Raw genomic sequence first — 21,111 nt, 5'->3', positions numbered from 1 at the left:
TCTGCTTAACGCAAATCTCTGTAGCATCGCGTACGAGCTCCCGACAGTTATCTCCAAATCAGTTTGAAAAGCTTTTTGAGTTTTTTGAGAGAGCGGCAAGACTCTGTGGCTACGTCTCATGTGGTGCGAGGCTTATTTGGATGACATAAAAGAGCTAAGCCTCTAATGAGGTTCTCTGTATTAAGTGTTTGAGAACACACATTAACATAACATAATGATTGTAACCACCAATATTTCAATCAAGGGCGCAAATGACTAGAAAGCCAACACAAATTATTAATATGAGTGCATAAATCATTAAATGTTGCCGTGCGGTTTTTAATTCGCACAGTGTAAATCATCCAGTTCCTGTTTGTCCAACAGTCCATCCTTCCTCCCTTCCCTTCCCTTCCCTTCCCTTCCCTTCCCTTCCCTTCCCTTCCCTTCCCTTCCCTTCCCTTCCCTTCCCTTCCCTTCCCTTCCCTTCCCTTCCCTTCCCTTCCCTTCCCTTCCCTTCCCTTCCCTTCCCTTCCCTTCCCTTCCCTTCCCTTCCCTTCCCTTCCTCCCTCCCTCCCTCCCTCCCTCCCTCCCTCCCTCCCTCCCTCCCTCCCTTCCTTCCTTCCTTCCTTCCTTCCTTCCTTCCTTCCTTCCTTCCTTCCTTCCTTCCTTCCTTCCTTCCTTCCTTCCTTCCTTCCTTCCAATAATTCTTCCATCCACCCACCCATCCAACAATTCTTCCATCCACCCACCCATCCAACAATTCTTCCATCCACCCACCCATCCAATAATCCCATACATCCGATAAATCCACAAAAGGCATAAACGTGTCCAAAATGTATTTTTTCAGGCTAACGTTTTCATTCTTTATTTTAGGTTCCTACATGTTGGTCAACTCCTCGCAGCACGTAGCGGGCCATTGCGCTCAGCTGTTGCTGCAGAGTCTGAGTGAGAACGACACGCACTGCGTCCAGTTCAGCTACTTCCTGTACAGCCGCGATGGCCACAGTCCAGGGAGCCTAAAGGCATACGTGCGTGTCAATGGCGGTCCGTTGGGCAACCCGGTGTGGAACACGTCGGGATCTCACGGGAAACAGTGGCATCAGATGGAGCTGGCTGTCAGCACCTTCTGGCCAAATGAATATCAGGTAAAGATGGCAGTAATTATCCTTGTTTGCATTCATGTTGATCAATTACCGTATTTTCCGTACTATAAGGCACACCTAAAAACCTCCAGTTTTCTCAAAAGCCGACAGTGCACTTTATAATCCGGTGTGCCTTATTTATGGACAAAGTTTTAAAATGGGCCATTCATTGAAGGTGCGCCTTATAGTGCGGAAAATACGGTACTCCAATTTTGACCAATTATGCGTTTTTTGTTACAAACTCCAATTCCTTTTTGGATGATCAAGTCAAGATTTGGGATTAATCTTGAGCCAATGCTGGCTAGCATGTGTAATATAACAGATGTGTAACTCTGCTGCACTAAGGTGTAAATTTATTTCCTGTAAATTGGCAAGAGAGAGATGTTATGAAAATAAATGCCTATTTGCTTGCTGTCAATTCTCTTGTGACCAACCTCGCTGGATTCTTCTACCGCTTAATCAGACATTATACAAGGGATTTGAATGGTCCAATAGAGATAACCGTCAAAGATGAAATATATCATCTGGTTTATATGATGTATGCCTGGATGTGTTTATACTCCTAAGAATAAAAAAAAAGTCACTTATCAAACAGAAATCTCATCACTGTCCTGTAAAAATGTAGGCATTCCGCCAACATTCATTTCAACACTTTATTTATACTCATATATACGCAACTGTGATTTTTACCCTGTCAGGCCTAATTACTGCCAGCTACAATAATGCTCATCTTGCTTTATAGCCGATTTACTGTATTGATTTATTGACTGGCATCAAATCTGTATAAAGGATTTTCCTGTTAGTTTGCAGATGGTTTGTCAGGTGCTTTTAAAGTATATCTATCTTTTGATTCAATTTGATTTTTCTGCAAACTCAGTAGAACTGTCAAAAAGCAATTAAGTTGAGTAGTGTGCATTTTATCATGAACTGTCAGCGGCTGTAACTTAATTGAATTGTGTTCAACCCCACAAGAACTGACCTTCACTTTGTAAATAGTAGTTCCTTGTACAAACAGGGGCGAGATTTAGAGTGACTCTTTCCCATTCTCTAGCCTGACAATGAGGTAAAGTGTGTCTCGGGGGGGATGGAACAAACACTCTGAAGAAGGCTGTGATGTCCACACAGAAATTCAAAACGATTTTTAAATTTGAAGTCCCTATGTTAAAAATGTTTAAATTAAAAAAGACAGATCTCAGCCAAAGACACACAATGTCATAGGTATTGATGGATAGATGGAATATATTTGTTTTATTTTTATTTTTATTTATTTTAAACAGGGATAGTGCACATGCTAGTTTTCAGCTGTAGTCCCTGGACATGATGTTGAGGTGCCAGCTCAAATAAAAGTAAAACGTACTCTTAAGTTTCATCAAATTTTCTCTGGCAAATTCAATTAATCCCGAAAGTTGCTTGAGTAAAATATATTGAGTAACTTTAGCGTGTTGCTACCCATCCGTGGTCACAAAGGCTCAGTCCAACATGTCTGAACATAATCTGATTCATGAAGAATAAACAAGAGTACACAAGATACTGTTTGCAAATTAGTGAAGCAATATATCAGGCCAATCAGACGCTATTGATATTTGTGTTTACGTTAGCTGCTGTGCCTGTATGAAAAAGGATCAGATCAATATTCATCCTTCTATTATTTTAACAGCTTTGAGGTACAAGGGACCTGGAGCCTTTCCAGCCTGACATTAGAGAATTGACAAATCTTGATTCAGTCATAAGATCAGATCAATATTTCATTTCTAAAGTATTATCAATTGGCCATAATAAATTGTGAAATGTACATTATTCAGTGGGGCTGGTGCTTGGCGTGGAAGTACGCCTTGGACGGTTTGCTCGCATTTTGCGGAGGCTGACATTTTGAGACTGATAAAACACGCATTGACTTGAATGGACGTGCATGATTTTCATCAGATTTGTTTGTTGTTTTCACGATTGTGATAGGTCAAACAATGGAACACAAATACCGTGAGATGCATATCAATGTGGTTATGACTAAGAATGTGTCTTTGACTATATTTCCAGGATGACACTGACTGGCGGAAATCACAATAAACATTTTTTAATTATTTATTTTTGGGAAAATTGCGATATTTGAATGCACCCAAATTTTATTTTCCACTTATTTAAAATTACCACAAAATATTATTTACAGATAATTATTTTAAGGAGTTTGTGTGTACAAACGTGTTGCTACTCAGTGGCTGCTCCAGTCAACCTTGTAACTAGTAACCAATTAGTAAAGTGTCAGGGAAATTGCTTTGCTTCTTATTTTAAACAAGCACACACTGCTTAATTTATCTTTTCATGGCATCAGCAGTGCAACTTGCCCCCATATTTGCTACATAAGGATTTAAATAGCTACTCTATGTAAAAAATGTGAGTTGAACCGTGTAGTGTCTCGTTGAAGATCGCTTCAGTGAATATAGAGCTGAGTTGTGATTAGTGTTTTGCAAACTGTTATTGTTTTCTCAACATATCAAGGGTGCTCGGAATGCGTTATTAATATGCTGGTTAGAGATGGACCGGGGTCAGCGCTTGTTTTAAAAAAAATGAAAATAAAAAAAAGATCCGATACTACACGCACCGATACCACCAGACATATTCGTTCTGTGGTAATACTTGAAGAACATGGATGACGCACTTTTAGGTGTTATAGTACACATTGGTTGTGTAACCACCTCAAAACAAATACTCACTGCTGATTGGCCTCTTTTCAGAATCAACAAAGCAAGTACTCAAATGCATTTATTTGTACTGAAAAGAAGTAACATTTTTGTATCGGTGCTGAGTTTCCTCTGAACGTTTGGCTTTGTATGAATTGCTCCTCTTATATCGTTATTACCTCTTCTGCGAGTGAGTCAGAATTGCTGCCAATCGAAAAGAGAATGATTAATATAAGGAGGAGTGAAAGTCTTTTAAGACTGGGCAATTTGCTTTAAGGCGCACGCCAAAAACATTTTTTTTCCATCTGGCCTTTGTCTCTAATGTCTTCGAATGATTGTAAGTTGAATTTCTTCTTTTCTTCAACAGTCAAAAGTTTGCCACCCTCACACTTCTGAAATGTTGCGTAGGCTCGCACAATTTGTAATACATAGCCAAATTATTCATTCCATTACAATTACAATGCAGTCAAAACTTTATAAAAGACCAGATGTTGTCACAAATCTATCAATGGCTTTGCCACCCACACATTTTTGAAATCTTGTATCGCCTTTCATAATTCACATACTCGAATTTGTGTGTCAGACCGACGCCACGCTGAGAGTATGTGTGTGTTCGGAGAGACAGAGCGTTCCCTCCCATTAATTTTCCAACGCAGCCTATGTTTCAAGCAGTAAGAAGCTTGTGCTTGAACCGTTTCCATCTGTACTGCCTGACGCACTTGGCTCCGGCACTCTGAATAACCAAACGGTACTTTTGATCAAGACACTGCATGCTCGAGTGTATTTCTTGATGCACCCACGATTGGGGAACGGGGATTTTGTCTCTGAGCTCTTCTGTTCATGGTCACAGTTTTTTTTGGGGCTCGCTTATTCTCGCCGATGAAATTCAAAATCAGTTCTCCAAAAAAAAAAAAAAATGTGACAGTACAAGAAATGATAAATATTGATTATTTGGAAATTAAACAATCCTTTTACTTAATGACTTCCTGAGATTCGCTCTGATTCAAAATTTTGATTCGCTGATCGCTTTTCCTCGCCGTCCCCAATCCCAAATCGAGTCACCACGGTTCGTGCAGAATCCGATAAATAAGGAAACTAAATGATTTGAAACAGCTTTCTGTAATTTGGTGCAATTCTACCCTCCTGAAAATGACAGCTGTGATTCCCTGGTCGATGCTAAAATAAAATAAATAAAACCCCAGAGTGACTTTTAAAAGCCTCAAACACTATTATTCTACCAATTCTGTAGAATGCATCAATATTTTTCCTAAAACTTTCTATGGCCCCTGAAAGGATACATGTTACCAATCACTGGGCTTGGAGCCAAAACAGTTTTCATGATTTTTCGCTAAACTGTCTCCATGGCGTATTCACTGCGGCTTGCATAACGTTTTAAGTTCTTGCGCTCGCTTTGTATTTGTGACAGCGAGAGCACTACCCTTTCATTAAACAAGTACTCTTGTGAAGCAAAGGTGGAAATGGCCGCATCTTATCATTTGCTGCCTTTTTCACGTTTTCTATTTTTGAAGTTGTATAACAAGTTGCTGCCTTGTTTCTTGTCTTTACAACCATTTACACCGCACAAAAATATCATTTTTTGTTGTTGTGTATTTCATGATGCGTTAAAAAAACGCTTATCAGTGGTTATATCTTAAAATGACTTTGCAAATTCAGGTTAAATTGCCATCACGATACTTTTCCTGTAATCACGAAATTTAAGACGATTATAACTTGGATTTGATGAATATATAAAAAAAAAGCTCCGTGTGTTTGTTTTTGGGTCTCTTTAAATTTAACCCTAACCCAAACTGTTCCTTTCTTACGTTACTTTGCGCGTGTTAATGCTAGCATGTTAAGCGAGTGAAGTTAGCAAAACAAAACTCATGCGATATAATCCAGAGCATTTAAATCCTATTTTTAGTTCTATAATAAATTTGTTAAATTAGCTAGCACTGTAGCATGCGCTCATAATGATAGCACATAAAAAAAAAATCAGGCTTCACTGAGGGTTCACGGCTAAAAAATCAAGCTAGCAGTGTGTAATATTTTTATAATATTGTTGGAATCAACAGCACCTCTACTGGGCGCCAGTAATTACTTAAATAATTGACACGATTGTAACAGTCAATTCCACACAATTGATTTTTATACCCAAGATTATTAAACTCATCTCTCCGTAGATTTGCATAGTCTGGGTCTTTATAAACTTCTCTCCCCTTTTCTCTATGCATTATTGATTTCGGTATATTATTCTGGGGGAAATATAAAGCTCACCTTGAAAAGTTTGCCCAGAAAATGTATCTGGGATAGCATGCACCCTTTCCCCTCTTTTCCGGCCCCTTCAACTACCAAGAGAATCATCCCATCAAATATTTACAATGTTATCCAGCCCTCCAAGTCTTCCAACGAGACGGGCTGCTTCCATGTTTAAACGTTTCTTCTCCTACCTTATGCTTTAACCCGCACATTTATTTTTTTTCACCTGTTGATCGTGGGCTACTTCAATTTCCGAGCACAAACAACGTCTGCTCAGATAAAGGTATAAAAAACATTATCACAAAAGTCCAGCCAGATATATCAGCAAAGCTTTCGTTTACTCGGGTACACGTTGCGTTTATTAGATTCATCCTCGCTGTCCATTTTTTTAAAACCTGCCTTCGATTTTTCAACTTAGCTGCATTTCCTTTTGTATTTTAGTTTGATTTTTATCCACATTATGTCCACCACCACAGTTGTTGTTTATAAATTAAATTGATGGAGCTGTAGCCTAGCAAATTGTACTGCTGTTTGGAAGTATGATGATAAGAAAGGTAATTAGAGCTACGAACTGGAACCACTTTTTTTTTTTTTGTTTTCTGATAGCAAAAGGCCATCTGTTTGGGGAAAGGATTTATTTTGTTCAAGTGGACCCATTTGTGTTCTTTGGCTTATCGGGAAAGCGTGCACTTACTAATAGCGGGCCGTCATTGTGAAGTGAAGCTGCTATTTGAAGGCGTCTAGGAAAGTCGATGAAATGTTTTTTAAACAGAAAATCACTGGATTCTTGTTTCTACATGACAGCGTAAAAATAATAAAAATACATCGGCTATGTCTGAAAATATTTCCTTCTCCGTGCTGAGCCTGTGGCTATGAAAAGGGCCTTCAGCGAATACTTTTTTTTTTTTTCTTCAAAAGACTGTTTGCTACTGTCTTCTTACCCTCTGGCATTTTCTGCCTGAGCAGATTGACTTTGGCATCTGACCTTTCGTCTATAATATTTAGTTGACTTAATATTTCTATGGCAGGTCTAATGTCGGGTGAAAGATCTTGTGTCTCGGGCTGTCTCCAGTCTTTTTTTTTTTTTTTTTCGCTTAAACTCCCTTAACCTTGGTGCATTCAAATCATAAGTTCTTTTAAAAGCCAATTGTACGGGTCAATCTTTCCAAAATGTTATTCACGTCACTCGTTTGTATTTTTGTTTTTTCAGTCGATTATTCTCAATTTCTCTTAGACAAGAATGAAAAAGTGAAGTGGCTTTGAATAACAATATGGAGGTTTCCTGTTTAATAGCGAAATATTCCGAACAATCAATCTAATATCCGATGCTTTGACTTTAGCTTCAATTAAACATTCTGAACTTTGAAAACTTATCCCGTCAAGGTGAATGATAAATTTAAAAGCTCAATCAAACGAATTCGGTATCATTATTACAGAATACGCCCATGACAATAAACTTTTGTTTTTATTTGACGTTTTTGTGATCGTACTGTATATCCCTGAGCAGATTGAGCTTCAACTTTATGACAGATTTTAGCAGGCGACACACACATATGGAGGATCATTTGCTTGTGTGTGTGAGGCCACAGTAAATGTCAAAAGCTAGTGATACCAGCCACAACGTAATCATTCGGTCTGAGGATTATGAAAAACAATAAGTCCAAGCCAGCCTTTCCATCAAACGCCTTGGATGGAAAAAAAAAAAAAAACGCCGTCCTTGTTGCTTGAAAAAAAACAAAGATCACCCTCGTGTCTCATAACTCACACTATTATTGAGGACGGTGATTTGATATCGATTGGCTTTCACGTAGCTTATTGTTCCATAGGTTAGTAGCTACAGACGTTTGTCCTCCCTAGCGTCAGCTGCACAATGTGCTGTTACGGCTTTACAGCAGCCTTTGCTCAGGATGTAAAATGACTCATGCGCCACATTGTGTGCTTGCTGATAAAGCCATTATTTCCCTCGGCCCTGCGGACTCGGGTAAAACTTATCCATCTTTTTTTTTTTTTTCTGGCTTGTTTGCCTCTCATGTTCCTGCTGGCTTGTTTGGGCAGGTCAACAGATGCCCAACAAAGTTTTAATAGTTTGTAATTAATGCCACCGAAAAGGGAGCAATGTCAGTTGTCCGTTGAAAATGGATGATAAAAGATGCCTCGGGTGTTATTAAAAGCTGCTCTTTTTTTTTTTTTTTTTTTTTTGCAGGTTCTGATTGAGGCTACAGTTTCCACGGAGCGACAAGGGTACATTGCTATCGATGACATCATGGTGCTCAACTATCCTTGCTGTAAGTGACACCTCTGACAATAAGTTGCAAATACAGAAAGGGGAGGAGAAGCTGAAGGAGAAAAATACAAATTTAACCGTTTCGGAAGGGGGAGAATGTACTTCAAAGTCGCGTGGAACGTAAATAGGATGGAGAAAAGTCACGGTCGATCATCGTGGTTATCCCGAGGGATACCGCGACGACGGCTGCTATTAAAAACGTTTTTGAAGGCCTACTGTGAAAGACGTTCACTTTCATGATCTCTTGTTTGGCTGTCAGAGTCGAGAGCTTCGGGTCATACATCTCCTTTTCAAAGCCTTTGAAGGAATTCATAAAAATGTCTTTCCCCTTATACTTGGTGGCTTTTTGTGTGCCCGAGGTGAGGAAGCAACGGCGCCGGTTTAGTGTGTTGTCATCCCGTGGGGACTTGCGGTGAAACATTTATTCAGACCCTTGAGCACCTGGACGGAGTCTCTCAAGGTCATTGCGGCTCCGAATACCGCTGAAAATCCACATCAGCTCGTTCGGGGTGAACGATTCGTGTTGGAAGATTCATTCGGTCATAATTGTACGTTGGGTTGTTTTTAAAAACAACAGCTTGGGTTACACTCTCGCTACATGCTGCTACTACACACCTCGCTTCTTCTCAGTGACCACAGATGGTCTTTTGAAGGCTCCCACTGTGGCAATTAAACAGTTAAGAATCTCATCAAGACCTGTGCATGCTTCACAATGTGGCGGACATCCAGTAAGGAGGATTTGGCAGCACTCAGTGTGAGTTGAATTCCAAGGGAGAAGACACTTTAGGAAGGAAAAAGTTCTGCGTGAATCGCATTTTATATTAATTGTTCTCTCACAAATGATGAACACTGATTTTTAAAAATACTTTTGTTCAACTGTCTTCGGGTCAATTTTGACTCATTATGTGGAGAGTTGTAACGATTCATCAGCCTATTTAAAAAAAATGGTGTATTTATCAGCTTTGTAGCAATCAGAGCAAAGCGCAATTAGATCACATCTGACCAATTTGTTCTAAAATGGCAGCTAATAAAAATCGAAACACAGCGACATGATGGGAGCTAAGTCCAGTGTGAAACTGTTTTGAATAGGTACGAATACAAATATATTTCAGTGGTTTGGTCGTATTTTAAGGAATCGGGTACTTGTGGAGACTGCCGATACCAACTACCGAAACATAAATGAAACATAATCTCTCTCTCCCTCTCTCTCTCTCTACACAATACTGATATTGGTTTGGAGTGTATTAAACTTGCTTATTTACTACACAATATTACCCTTAAATAAGAAATTGTGTTTTCCCAGAAACTCCGATTATTCAGCCTTCCTGTTAAGCTTCTACTGTTTTCTCGTTAATAACCGTTGCAGCATTATTTATTCTTAGAATGATGATTGCACTGCGGGAAAATGTTTCATAATGTTTCAACGGTTAATTTTCCCGATCATCAGTGTATAATGGGGATATTTTTTTTACATATAATTGGTCTAAAGAGACTTATTCAGAGTTTCCGCCAGATTCTCAAGGTCTCCTTTTCCCAGTAGTATTACTTATGTGTTTTCTTTCATTATATATTGTAAATAAACAAGATCAAAACCCATCACCATATTCTTGATGTACTTCAGAGAGCGCACAGTGGTGATTGAGAAACAAACATTAACCTCCCTTCCTTCTGCTTCGGCTTGGCTGTAACTCTGCCATCTTTTCCCGTCAGTCATCGGGAGTGACAAGTCGACACGTCCTCCCCGATTTCTCAGACATGGCAGGCTACGCGACCGGCATTTACACGGCCATTTGTTTCGCCGTGGCTTCTCTCCTCCTCACTGCTCTATTGTTAATCACCAAATTGGGTGAGATTGGGTACTCCTACACATTGGCAGCGCAGCTCAGGACATTATTAGTCAAAATGTGGAGGATTGATGCTCATGCTGTGGGTTCCCCTTCACACATTTCCCTCCCACACTCTGCTCTGAACAAATTACACTTGATCCAAAGCGTATTCATCGTAACACCATAGTGAGAAGTCAGGTGTGTTTTCTATTCTATTCTCTTAATGGACTACCAGAAATGTCTCCATACCAAAGGATAAGGACTTTTTCCAACCCAAAAAACGTTTGCTGTACATAGAAAAAGTGTCAACATCACAAAACAGAATGATTTGTTCTCGCTAACTGAAAATGACTGTGTTTGAGCCCTGATAAGAACGTGTCCTCGGTGGCGGGCTGGCGTTGCGAGTGGCCGAAAGGTAATTCTTTCCCTTCTCTCCTCCATACGCCTTTTTAGATAAGGCACCGCATTTCTCCAGGCTTGGGGACGAGGAGGTGAACGCTGCACAAAATGCAACTTTCCAGTGTGTGGCTGCTGGAAAGGCTTCCGAGGCTGACAAATTTCTTCTGGAGGTGAGTGGTTCATTTATCCACCGATGAGTTTATGCAACCTGTTGGACTTGGACTCGAAATGAAATTCTTTCTATTGTTCGTAGACACAAAGGGTTGGTCTTGTAAAACTATAAAAGCAGATTTTTATACAACATAATTGATACCACAATAATACTCTTTGCGTCATTCCGTCTCGACGTCAAAAATAGTCCTATTCTTTCCCTCACATTGCTCGCTGAGTGCTATTATGCACCAGTTTTATGTGCTTGAACTTCTAGTACTTAACCTGACTGCAATATAAAGAAGGCTTATAATTCATGTCACTTAAGTGACATTACAGAACAATCAGTCATGTTACAATTAAAGGAGAGTTTTTAATTTGAGTACATAATAGCTCGCCAGCAGTACGACAAATTGTACTTTAATCTTAACTTTCTTTGAGTCTTACTTTCTTTTTTTATTTTTTCCAACAAATTCCCTTTTTGTTTGGGGGTTGCGTTGTATTTATTGATGTATAGTGCGACGGTCTCAGCGGGCCTACAAAGGCAGCCATTTTTTTTTTTTTTTTTCTCGTGGTCTCAATATTTTTCTTCATAGAACCTCAGTGACTGTGTTTGTTGTCTTGTGGTTTGTGTGGTCTGTGACTTAAGTGTAAGAGCAGCAAAAGCAAAACCAGAATGTTTGTGTTGTTCACCACATGCTCGCATGCTAATGCTAGCATAAGATAAGCGTCAGTACAAAGCATTCAGTTGACCTTTTCTCTCTTAGAGAGCATGTTAATGAATTTTCTTATAATTTTTAATCATCTAATCATGATAAATTTTCCAAAAGTGTGGTGCTTTTGATGCATCACTAATTACTAAGATCTCAATAGGATTATGTTTGCGGTTAATAAAGCATGCCAAATTGTTTAATGAGTGAATTCCCACCATTAGAATGCATGATATTTTGTCAGGATTAAAATAGACAAATGCCATTCTAATTTTTTTTATTACTGATGCAATAACTGATTGATAGCCGTCTATTTTTTAACATTGTTTTTTCTTAGTCATCAGGAATTTATTCTTTGCAGCAAATGCAATGGTCACAATTAATTATCTGATCTTTATTCTATTTTATGGTTTTAAAATCCTTTCCTATTTCTAATAGGCACGTTATGCCATTTAGTAGTTGAACACTCTCTGACCTTGTCCGTTTATGTTTTCCAGAGACACAACGGGGAGATTATAACCAGTGCGACGGTCAAGCACCTAAGTCACCGGCGTTTTGTGGTATCGTTCCAGCTAGACAGCGTCCAGAGGTCAGATCAAGACCTTTACCGCTGCATCACGCAATCCCCCAAGGGATCGGGGGTCTCGAACTTTGCAGAACTCATCGTAAAAGGTAAAGCTTTATCTCCTTTGTCCTGGGGTCACAAATATTATTTTTTTCTTCGTTTCTCATGTTTGAGAGAAAGAAATGATGGTTGATATATAAAATATAGAGAATTAAAAGATGTTGGACATGATTTCATTGAAGTTTCAGTCTGGAAATGTTCAACACATGTTCAAAGATTTGATTGGCGACTTCACGTGGAAAGCCTTTGGTTGGAAAATTCAGTCTCCCGGACATATACGTCCGAGTTGGTATCAAAGTGGCTGCCCGTCGTCATCTCCTGTCATAAAGCTGCTCACTTGACTTGGTCTCCTGCAGTCCTGTCATATCATGTACCACAGATGGTGACCTCAGTCCCATTAGTCACTCCAACCCCACAGCCTGACACCACTTTGACAGCATAGTAATGACATGACTGTGAGGTGGTTTGCTGGCAAAACATATCAAGCCTCAGCAACAATGAGAACTTGGAAATAAGAATGTCACACTCTCACTCTTCTTCCCCTTTGCTGACCTTTAGCACTACATTTTTTCATACCAAGCTCAAATTTCAGAAGTGTGTGTCAAAGTGGTCAGACTTCACATGTAGCGGTAACCAATAAGTAGATCTCAGTTTCTGAAAGTTTGGGCACTCCTGATGTAGACAATTTGGGAAAAAACGGAAAACTCCAGACTGAAAATCCCAACAAAGATTAAAACCTGTTATGAATTTTAGTATTGCTCTGTTATTTTTAACAGTGCTGCTGGTATAGATATAATATAATATAATATAATATAATATAATATAATATAATATAATATAATATAACATCATATAATTCATACAATTCATACAATTCATACAATTCATACAATACAATACAATACAATATAATACAATATATAATATAATATGTAATGTAATGTAGTATAATATAATATAACATAATATAATATATTATAATATATTATAATAGAATATAATATATTATAATATATTATAATATAATATAATATTATATTATATTATATTATATTATATTATATTATATTATATTATAATAATATAATAGAATGTGGATTTATTCATCTGGTCTGCAGCCATCAAAGTGATTTTGTGCCCACGCCATTCTCCCATTATTCATACTGCGGATGAAATTTGGTTTTGCATTTAGGTTCAGATATTGACGCCTCAAAGATGAGAAGCTGTAGGAGTAAAAATGGGGTTCTCTAGCGACGTATAAATCCTGTTAAGAAAGGGCCCTCAAAAGACAGGGGCGCCGCGGCTGGAATGACAGATTAGTCACAGCCACACATCTCACTGTGATCTTTTCTTGTGCTTTGTCCTCATTCCCTTTTGCGCTGCCTTCCTTTCCTTACACCATCGCCCGTGTAATTGTTCAGCAGCTTAGATGTGCGAGTAACTGACCGTTGGGCTTGAAATTAATCCCCAGTTGGCAATCTCAACTGACAGTAAGGAGACACTCGTCTTTTATGGTGAAACGGATGAAGGGCGCCTAATTTTTCTGTGGCAAAGGTTGTTTGATTGTTTTCACACCTGTTTTTTTTTTCCCACTCTGCTTAATGTATGCGGGTTTGTGAAGGCCTTGTTAATCGCTGTGACTAATCTGCTATTTGAACGTAGCATGACCTACTCGCATCCTTCAGTCCCTTAGGGCCCATTTAGTAATTCTCAGCGGCGTTGATGAGAAGTTCAATTAGCCAAACGGCGTCAAAATTCTTTCACCGGTTGCATTGATCTTTTTCTTCTGTGTCTAAACAGTACCACCTTCCCCTATCGCGCCACCTCAGCTGCTGCGTGCTGGCTCCACTTACCTAATCGTCCAGCTCAACACCAATTCCATCCTTGGAGATGGGCCCATTATTCGGAAAGAGATTGAGTATCGCGCCAGCCAGTCTCCATGGTCCGAGGTGCACGGAGTGAACATGGTGACCTACAAGCTGTGGCACCTGGATCCCGACACCGAATACCACATCAGTGTGCTGTTGACTCGGCCGGGAGAAGGAGGTACAGGCCCACCCGGACCTCCGCTAGTCAGCAGGACCAAGTGTGCTGGTGAGTTCATCTTATAATTTGAAGTCATGCCTCTGTGATCTCTGAAAGAAAGTTCAGGAGTGTGTTGAAATGACACGCGCAGGCATTTCTACTGCAAATCAGTTGACTTTTACGTCTGAATACAAATACGGGATCGCCGTTGTTCTTGACAGCTGATATGAGCGTGCGTTGGAAACACAAAATCCAACGTAGACTTTTTTTGCATGTGTTATTGGATTTCAAGCCCACTTTTTAATATGGCAGGAATATCGAAACAAAAGTTCAATTTAATTTGTACCGTATTTTCCGCACTATAAGGCGCACCGGACTATAAGGCGCACCTTCAATGAATGGCCCATTTTAAAACTTTGTCCATGTATAAGATATATACAATTTGGACCGCGGGCCGGACTTTGGACACGCCTGCTGTAGTGGCTCGATATTGGTCCATGTATAAGGCGCACCTGATTATAAGGCGCACTGTCGGCTTTTGAGAAAATTGGAGGTTTTTAGGTGTGCCTTATAGTGCGGAAAATACGGTATGTCATCATGCATATTATCTAGATAATGATAAATATTCTGTGCCATGATTTATTGACATAATTGTTGGTTGTAGATTTTCTGGTAGTGATTCTGAGAGTGATTTTTTTCATTTGCCAGGCTTCAATTGTGTATAAAAGACACCACGCTGAGTTCTTGATATCATACAGTGACTCAAATGGAACTTGCCAACTCAAAAATTGAGTCAAGATTATAAAAAAAAAAAGCTATATTTGCACGAAATATGCCTCGACTAAACTTTGCTCCAGTATCTGCGTGATTTTTCTGAAACATGATTGATTTTAAGGATCAAAGCCAAGATCATCAGCTCAATACCAGCTCCCCACCGATATCTAAAATTAAAGTGCTGTATTGTGACCATCGAGTAAAATTCAATCAGGGGAAGTGATTGACAAGTTTGGACTCGTTCACTGTGACACACTTATCTCCTTAGAAAAGGCTTCATTTGCTATCGCTAACGTTCTCCTAACTCTGGAGCTGAAAGCGCAGAATAGGAGACTTCCTCTTGGCAGCACTGGCATATCGATTTGACGCTTATTTGAAAGATAAGAGCCGGCTGACTATATTAGTCGACCCAAAGGGGTCACCTTGGCTATCCACTGAAGGACATTTTTTTAGTCAAATAAATGACACACTAGCAATATTTGGAGAATTTCCAGGTTTGATGGTTTGGGGAATGAGGAATTAAAATACATTAAGACCAGTGTCTTTGGCTGAACATATTTATTTGAGCAGCTGTTCTTTTGGATATGGACCAAATTTTTAATCTCGTTTGCTCAATATATTCTGGATCGAGATTCAAACCTGGACCTCTTGACTGCGAGGCAGAAAGATTAACCTCTAAGAAACCATGTTGTGCATATTCTGAATAATTGTAGATTATATTGCAAAAGGAATCAGGTTGCCCCCAGTTGAGCAAATTTTTTATCTTGTTTGCACAATATATTCCGGAGATTCAAACCTGAACCTCTTGACTGCGAGGCAGAACGATTAACCTCTAAGAAACCGTGTTGCGCATATTCTGAAAAATTGTCGATTATATTGCAAAATAAATCGGGTTGCCCCCAGTTGGGCTTCCTTCAAAATGAACATTTTGCAATGCCTGCCAACATCTCTCTTCCCGACTCATCTGTCAATGTAGACACAAAACACCTGGGGAGATGAGCAGCAGTCCACCGCCATGCTTCAAGCTAGCATAGTGTGCCATCGTAATGTCACCACACACACACACACACGGATGAAGACTGCCTATATCTGTACGTCGCAGACACGCATTAAACGGAGATCTTTGTGTAGCCCAAAGGCAGTCGTCATGTCATTCATGGTCATCACTCTTTTTGTGCCTAGCAGTCTCATGCTGCCACACAACATCCCTCACAAATCTCTCTTCTGCGCTCCAGCGGACTACACCGAACCCCCTTCCACCACCTTCCCCAATGACATATTAAAACCGCCCTTGTGTCCCCACAGCCAAAAACAACCTCATTCATCAGTAACCATGATTGAACTCGCATGCACATCTCCAACAACATGAAACAGAGTTAATAACAATAGTTAATAGCAGCCCAAAAACTGGATAGTGGACAAAAGAGGAGGAGAGGAGGCTGATGTGTGGGTGAGGTTATTTTCTCTTTGTGACATTTAATGTGCACAGTGAATGGGGAGGAAGGTGAAGCAATAAAGGGCTTCATAGTTGCTGGTGTCAGTGTTTGTGAAAGTCATTAAACTCCTTTAATGAGCATTTACATTTCAATGGCCGCCATTGGTTTGTTCAACCATGTGGGATGAGTAATGTTATGCGCTTTGCTGCACACTGATAAAAAGGGAACTCGGATGCACAGCAGACTAGGATAGGTGAAATCAAACACATTTTTTTCCTGCTATGAACCTTGTTTGTGTATTTATAGTGGAACGTCCTCTGTGATCCACTCATTGTCGGTACAGCGAGATATAACAATGTAAAAGTTCTCCACCTGGTGAGAGTCACCTTCTTGACCTTCCCGCAGACTGCAATCACCAACTCCTCAGAGCTCCACCGTCTCAACCATCTGGTCGACACTACCCCTTGCTGACCCCACATACGATCTCCCAATCCTCATCGCCCCCTTGCCGTTGGCCTGATTAAGTTTGAGCACGAGAAAATTGACGGTGGGGCTGTTGTGGTGAGCTGGTAATTATCTAGTGAGCATAAGGGATTTTTTTTTTTTTTGGAAAGCACGTTTTGCAGCTCCAGCACTCGTGACTAATCTGCCGCCATGCCGAGTCTTCTCCCTTCCAATCATTTTGGGTAGCTGGCTCCGTTATACCAATACAGTTCCTCGGGCGGGTACTGTAAAACTAATCTCCGTGAATGTGAACATGGGTCTCTACCTGCTACCCAGGTGTGCTTGATGAGCCATTTCTTTAATTATCAGCATAGTGTATGAGCACAGCCCGGAACGCCTCAAGTAAATCACGGAGGATAGGTGAACATTTGTACTCCAGGTGGTCCCTGAAGTACTGTGCAGTAATGGGCCTCCAACTGCTTCTGGGTCACTGAAGGTGCCCATGAATGCCCCCGCCGCTCTTGGAGCTAGCGCCACTTGGTATGGGGCCGACCCGAGACTGAAGCCGGACAGAAATTTGAGAAATTACCACTGCGACGGCTGACGGCAAAGAAGGATCAGTCACAGTACAAAGTGTTATGCAGTCCCAATATTTTTTTAATAATTACCAACTAAATGTTTATTTTCAAGTAGAAATAGAAATAAACCGCTAATATAATGCTAATCCATAGCATGTCAATGGAGTTTTCCATTGTGTTAGCATTAAGCTAATTAAGGCCTATCTTTAATCTGGTTTTTGATTTTTTAAAACACATTTTTTTTAAATTCCTCTTATTCCATGTTTACTTTGAGAGTAAAATTCTACTGAGAGTGTCATTAAACAGCTTGAAGCCTTTTTTGAAGATTATTTTCAAAATTTGCCAAAGTGCTGCCTTGTTGTGAAGTGAGTTAAGGTCGCTGCTACATTGTTTTTAAACGTCCTTGGAAAATATTGTCATATTTTATTGTTTTAATACCTGAATTCTCAAATCAGCTACCATTTGTACACTTTCACATTAGAAATAGTACTTATCTTGGAATAAACAGTAAAACTAAACATATAAAATTAAATGAACCTTTTCATCTTTTGAAGACTATAACCGTAATCGCTACACACATATTGCTTTAAATATTTATTAAAATAGACTCTACACACATTGCCCGAATACTTTTGAACTTAACCGTGTGTAAGTGCACTTTTGTAATGTTTTGAATTCACGTACGCCGAATAGAAGACAAGACACGAACGTCCTCGTATGTTTATTCCCTCGTCTGACTCAGTCAGTCCAAATCACCTCCTCTGCTGCGACGTAGCTGTCCCGTGTCACAGTTTTAGCCGAGACAACAAAACCGAACCTGTCACTTCCAATCTCACGTCGGATCTCTTAGGATCAAAACGATGCTTTGAGCTTTTCGAGCTTGTTGGGGCGGCTGCGGGGTGTCAGCGAATGGCCGCCCGTGGCACAGCAACAAATAGGACGAGGCAAGGCTTGGCACGATGTCCACTTTGAGAAAAGCCACAATGAACACACTGTGGCCTGTTTTGCTGCCGCTTTTATCAAGCCACCATTTAAAGGCCGCACTTTATTTGACTCGAACTGTGCAGACTCTCAATTACACCTCTGAAATACTTTGCAGCCGCTCTCAACACCGCTACTTTTGTATGTATGCTGTTGTTTACGAATCCTTTTTTCACTACATTAGTCTGCGCGAGGTTAGAGCCAATGTTTTGGTCATTTTTTTTCTATCTTGTACAAAAAGCAAATGAAGAGAGGCGGCCAGTGACTGCAGCTAGCCCTCTGTGTAGATTGGAAGTGTCACAGCATTTTACTTCAATATAATTGCTACCACAGGCACTAATAAATGCAAATGAAGTTGGGCATTGTATACAATGTTATTTCCCGCTTGTTGTAGTGCTTCACCCTGCATAAAATAGAAAGTGAAGAGATGATGAAGTGGCATGGCAATATAGAAACTGAGTTATGTATATTAGGGCATTAAAAGATGAGCTATTTGCATGTAGTGTACTCGCGAGCATCTTTCAAATTAAATTAGTCGACAACTTTCCGCTTAATCATGCACCTGCCATCTTATTAAGCTTCCGTGCACTAGTCAGGAAAAAAAAAGGCTTAATAACCTCGTCTAAACTTGCACAAAACCCCCACGTATCACCCTAGTGTTAGGCTCCGCCCCCTTGCTAATTCCCCATATGTCTTATGATAATTAAAAAGTGTCTTACGTTACGTTGTTTGGAAAAAAAGGCGTTGACTGTGTTCATAACTGATGAATGCCTCCATTGATGGTGAGGATGTGTTTGGCTTTGGGATGCCCTCCTGAACACTGGAGGTTCTGTCCGTTGCTCCACAAGAGCCTCTGTGTATCTTTCAGTATTCATGAAAAAAAAGAGAGTTGTCATTCTTATAGCAACATTAACACAGATACGACCAGAATGAACTTCTTCTAAAAATATACGCGATGAGGCGGCAATAAAAATGTCTTGCAGAAGTGAGCACCCTTGAATTTTTTTGAGGATTAAACCACAGGGCAAAAAATGAGGACTACTAAATAGTTAAAAATGAAACCGGGGCTTGTTTGAGAGGAACATGAAGCTACGCACTGTCCGTTTAATTAGTACAAGTGACATGTGTTCTCGCTGTGCTGAAGAAGGAGCTGCAAGCGAGCAACTGTTGCGTTTGGTGCTCGAGCTGTTTTTAGAATGGAAATATCGAAAGGAGTGCTGAAAGTGGCTCTGGAAAACAATGACATCTTTAAAAATTGCTCTAGAATGACAAATATTAATTTCGTAACGTGTGGTTGAACCCTCATGATCAACTCAATATTCCAAATTGATAGCCCGAATATATAAAAAAAAAGTATATATATATAAAATTTTGGTGGGACATAAAACTTTCTAATGTATGTTTATGTTTGAATGCTCAATTCAAGACACGTAAAACACAAATCCAGTCCGAAGCGACGTCTCACTGTGCCCGTTTTTAAATGTACGACAAATCAAAGCCTGTTGAAGAAAACAATTTCGTCATGTAGAATAGATGGCAAGGAATTGATCAAACAGTACCAACAGCTAACAGCGGAAGAGGGAACATGGCCACCTAGTGAGTCGGAAGTTAAATTGCCACATTGAGAAAAAACAACTTCTAAATAGAAAGCGTTTCCCTGATAATTTCCATTTCTATGAAGACTGTATATCAATTCATCTCATGCTTCCTGTTTGTTTTTTCCCCATCCATCCTTCCAGAGCCCATGCGTGCACTACGAGGCCTGACAGCCACAGACATCCAACCCAGGCAGTTGTCCCTGCTGTGGGAGAACTTAGCCTTCAACGTGACACGCTGCCACACCTACTCAGTGTCCCTTTGCTACCGCTACACAACAGCGGGAGGCGGCGGCGGCCACAACACCACCGTGCGTGAATGCCTAGCCGTGGAGCACAACGCCTCACGCTTCACGCTGCGTGATCTGCCGCCCTACCATGGCATCCATGTCCGTCTGTCACTGGCCAACCCGGAGGGCAAGAAAGAGGGCAGAGAGGTCACCTTCCAGACTGAGGAAGACAGTAAGTCTCAGGGAGGAGCTTGGGGAAAAAGAATGAAAAACCCCAAAACAAACATTATGTTGAAAGAAACAACACGACAGCATATACCGTATTTTCCGCACTATAAGGAGCACCTAAAAACCTCAAATTTTCTCAAAACCTGACAAGTGCGCCTTATAATCCGGTGCACCTTACATATGGACCAATATGGATTTGTGGATGAGGACTAATTTATTAAAATAAGATTTACGTGTTTGAGCAACGTTGAGTTATTGATACATTGTTATTGTTTTCACTATTTCGTGTGTCACTATATTGTGATTGCATTAACGTTTGAGCAACGCTGAGTTATTTATTCTATGCGCCTTATAATCCGGTGCGCCTTATAGTGCGGAAAATACGGTAATCATCAACACCGTTTTGTGCTTTTGTTAGAATTCGCTTTCCACAAATGTGTTTTTATTTTCTATTTGTTTCCGACTTAATGTTTTAAAAGCATTTTGTTGCCTGTCGTATTTCGACGTCTGCTTGAGCGAAGCGTCCTAGTACATTACATTACATTTCCCCCACTAAAGTGAATCGTATATTAGCTTGTCTGTCAGTGATTACCATCTGCTGTTTACTAAATGCTGGCAGCACAGTATTTGTTTTTAAATGCGGTACAAGTCAAAAGGATATGGCTGCCTGCCAGCTTCACGTATACGCCGCCGCCGCCGCCGTTTCGTTCTTCACAGTCACCCACACTTACTGTTCTTTCGTCTTGATGGATCACATCAATTACATCAATAGCT

The 21,111-nt window shown here is 40.1% G+C and overlaps 1 protein-coding gene across 4 annotated transcripts in view; it reads left to right on the top strand.

The window, feature by feature from the left end:
* ptprub (protein tyrosine phosphatase receptor type Ub) overlaps nucleotides 1-21,111 on the top strand; it is a 118,942-nt gene that overhangs the window by 57,701 nt on the left and 40,130 nt on the right. For all 4 annotated transcript variants that reach the window (XM_049731172.2, XM_049731171.2, XM_049731170.2 and 1 more), the window contains exons 3-8: nucleotides 853-1,124; nucleotides 8,256-8,337; nucleotides 10,616-10,731; nucleotides 11,919-12,093; nucleotides 13,847-14,140; nucleotides 20,024-20,341. In XM_049731172.2, the coding sequence (XP_049587129.1) occupies nucleotides 853-1,124; nucleotides 8,256-8,337; nucleotides 10,616-10,731; nucleotides 11,919-12,093; nucleotides 13,847-14,140; nucleotides 20,024-20,341 (1,257 nt within the window). The remainder of the gene's footprint in view (nucleotides 1-852; nucleotides 1,125-8,255; nucleotides 8,338-10,615; nucleotides 10,732-11,918; nucleotides 12,094-13,846; nucleotides 14,141-20,023; nucleotides 20,342-21,111) is intronic.

This window comes from Syngnathus scovelli, chromosome 9 (genome assembly GCF_024217435.2).
Source record: "Syngnathus scovelli strain Florida chromosome 9, RoL_Ssco_1.2, whole genome shotgun sequence".
Taxonomy (NCBI): Eukaryota; Metazoa; Chordata; class Actinopteri; order Syngnathiformes; family Syngnathidae; genus Syngnathus; species Syngnathus scovelli.
This window is presented reverse-complemented; position numbering and strand designations above follow the sequence as displayed.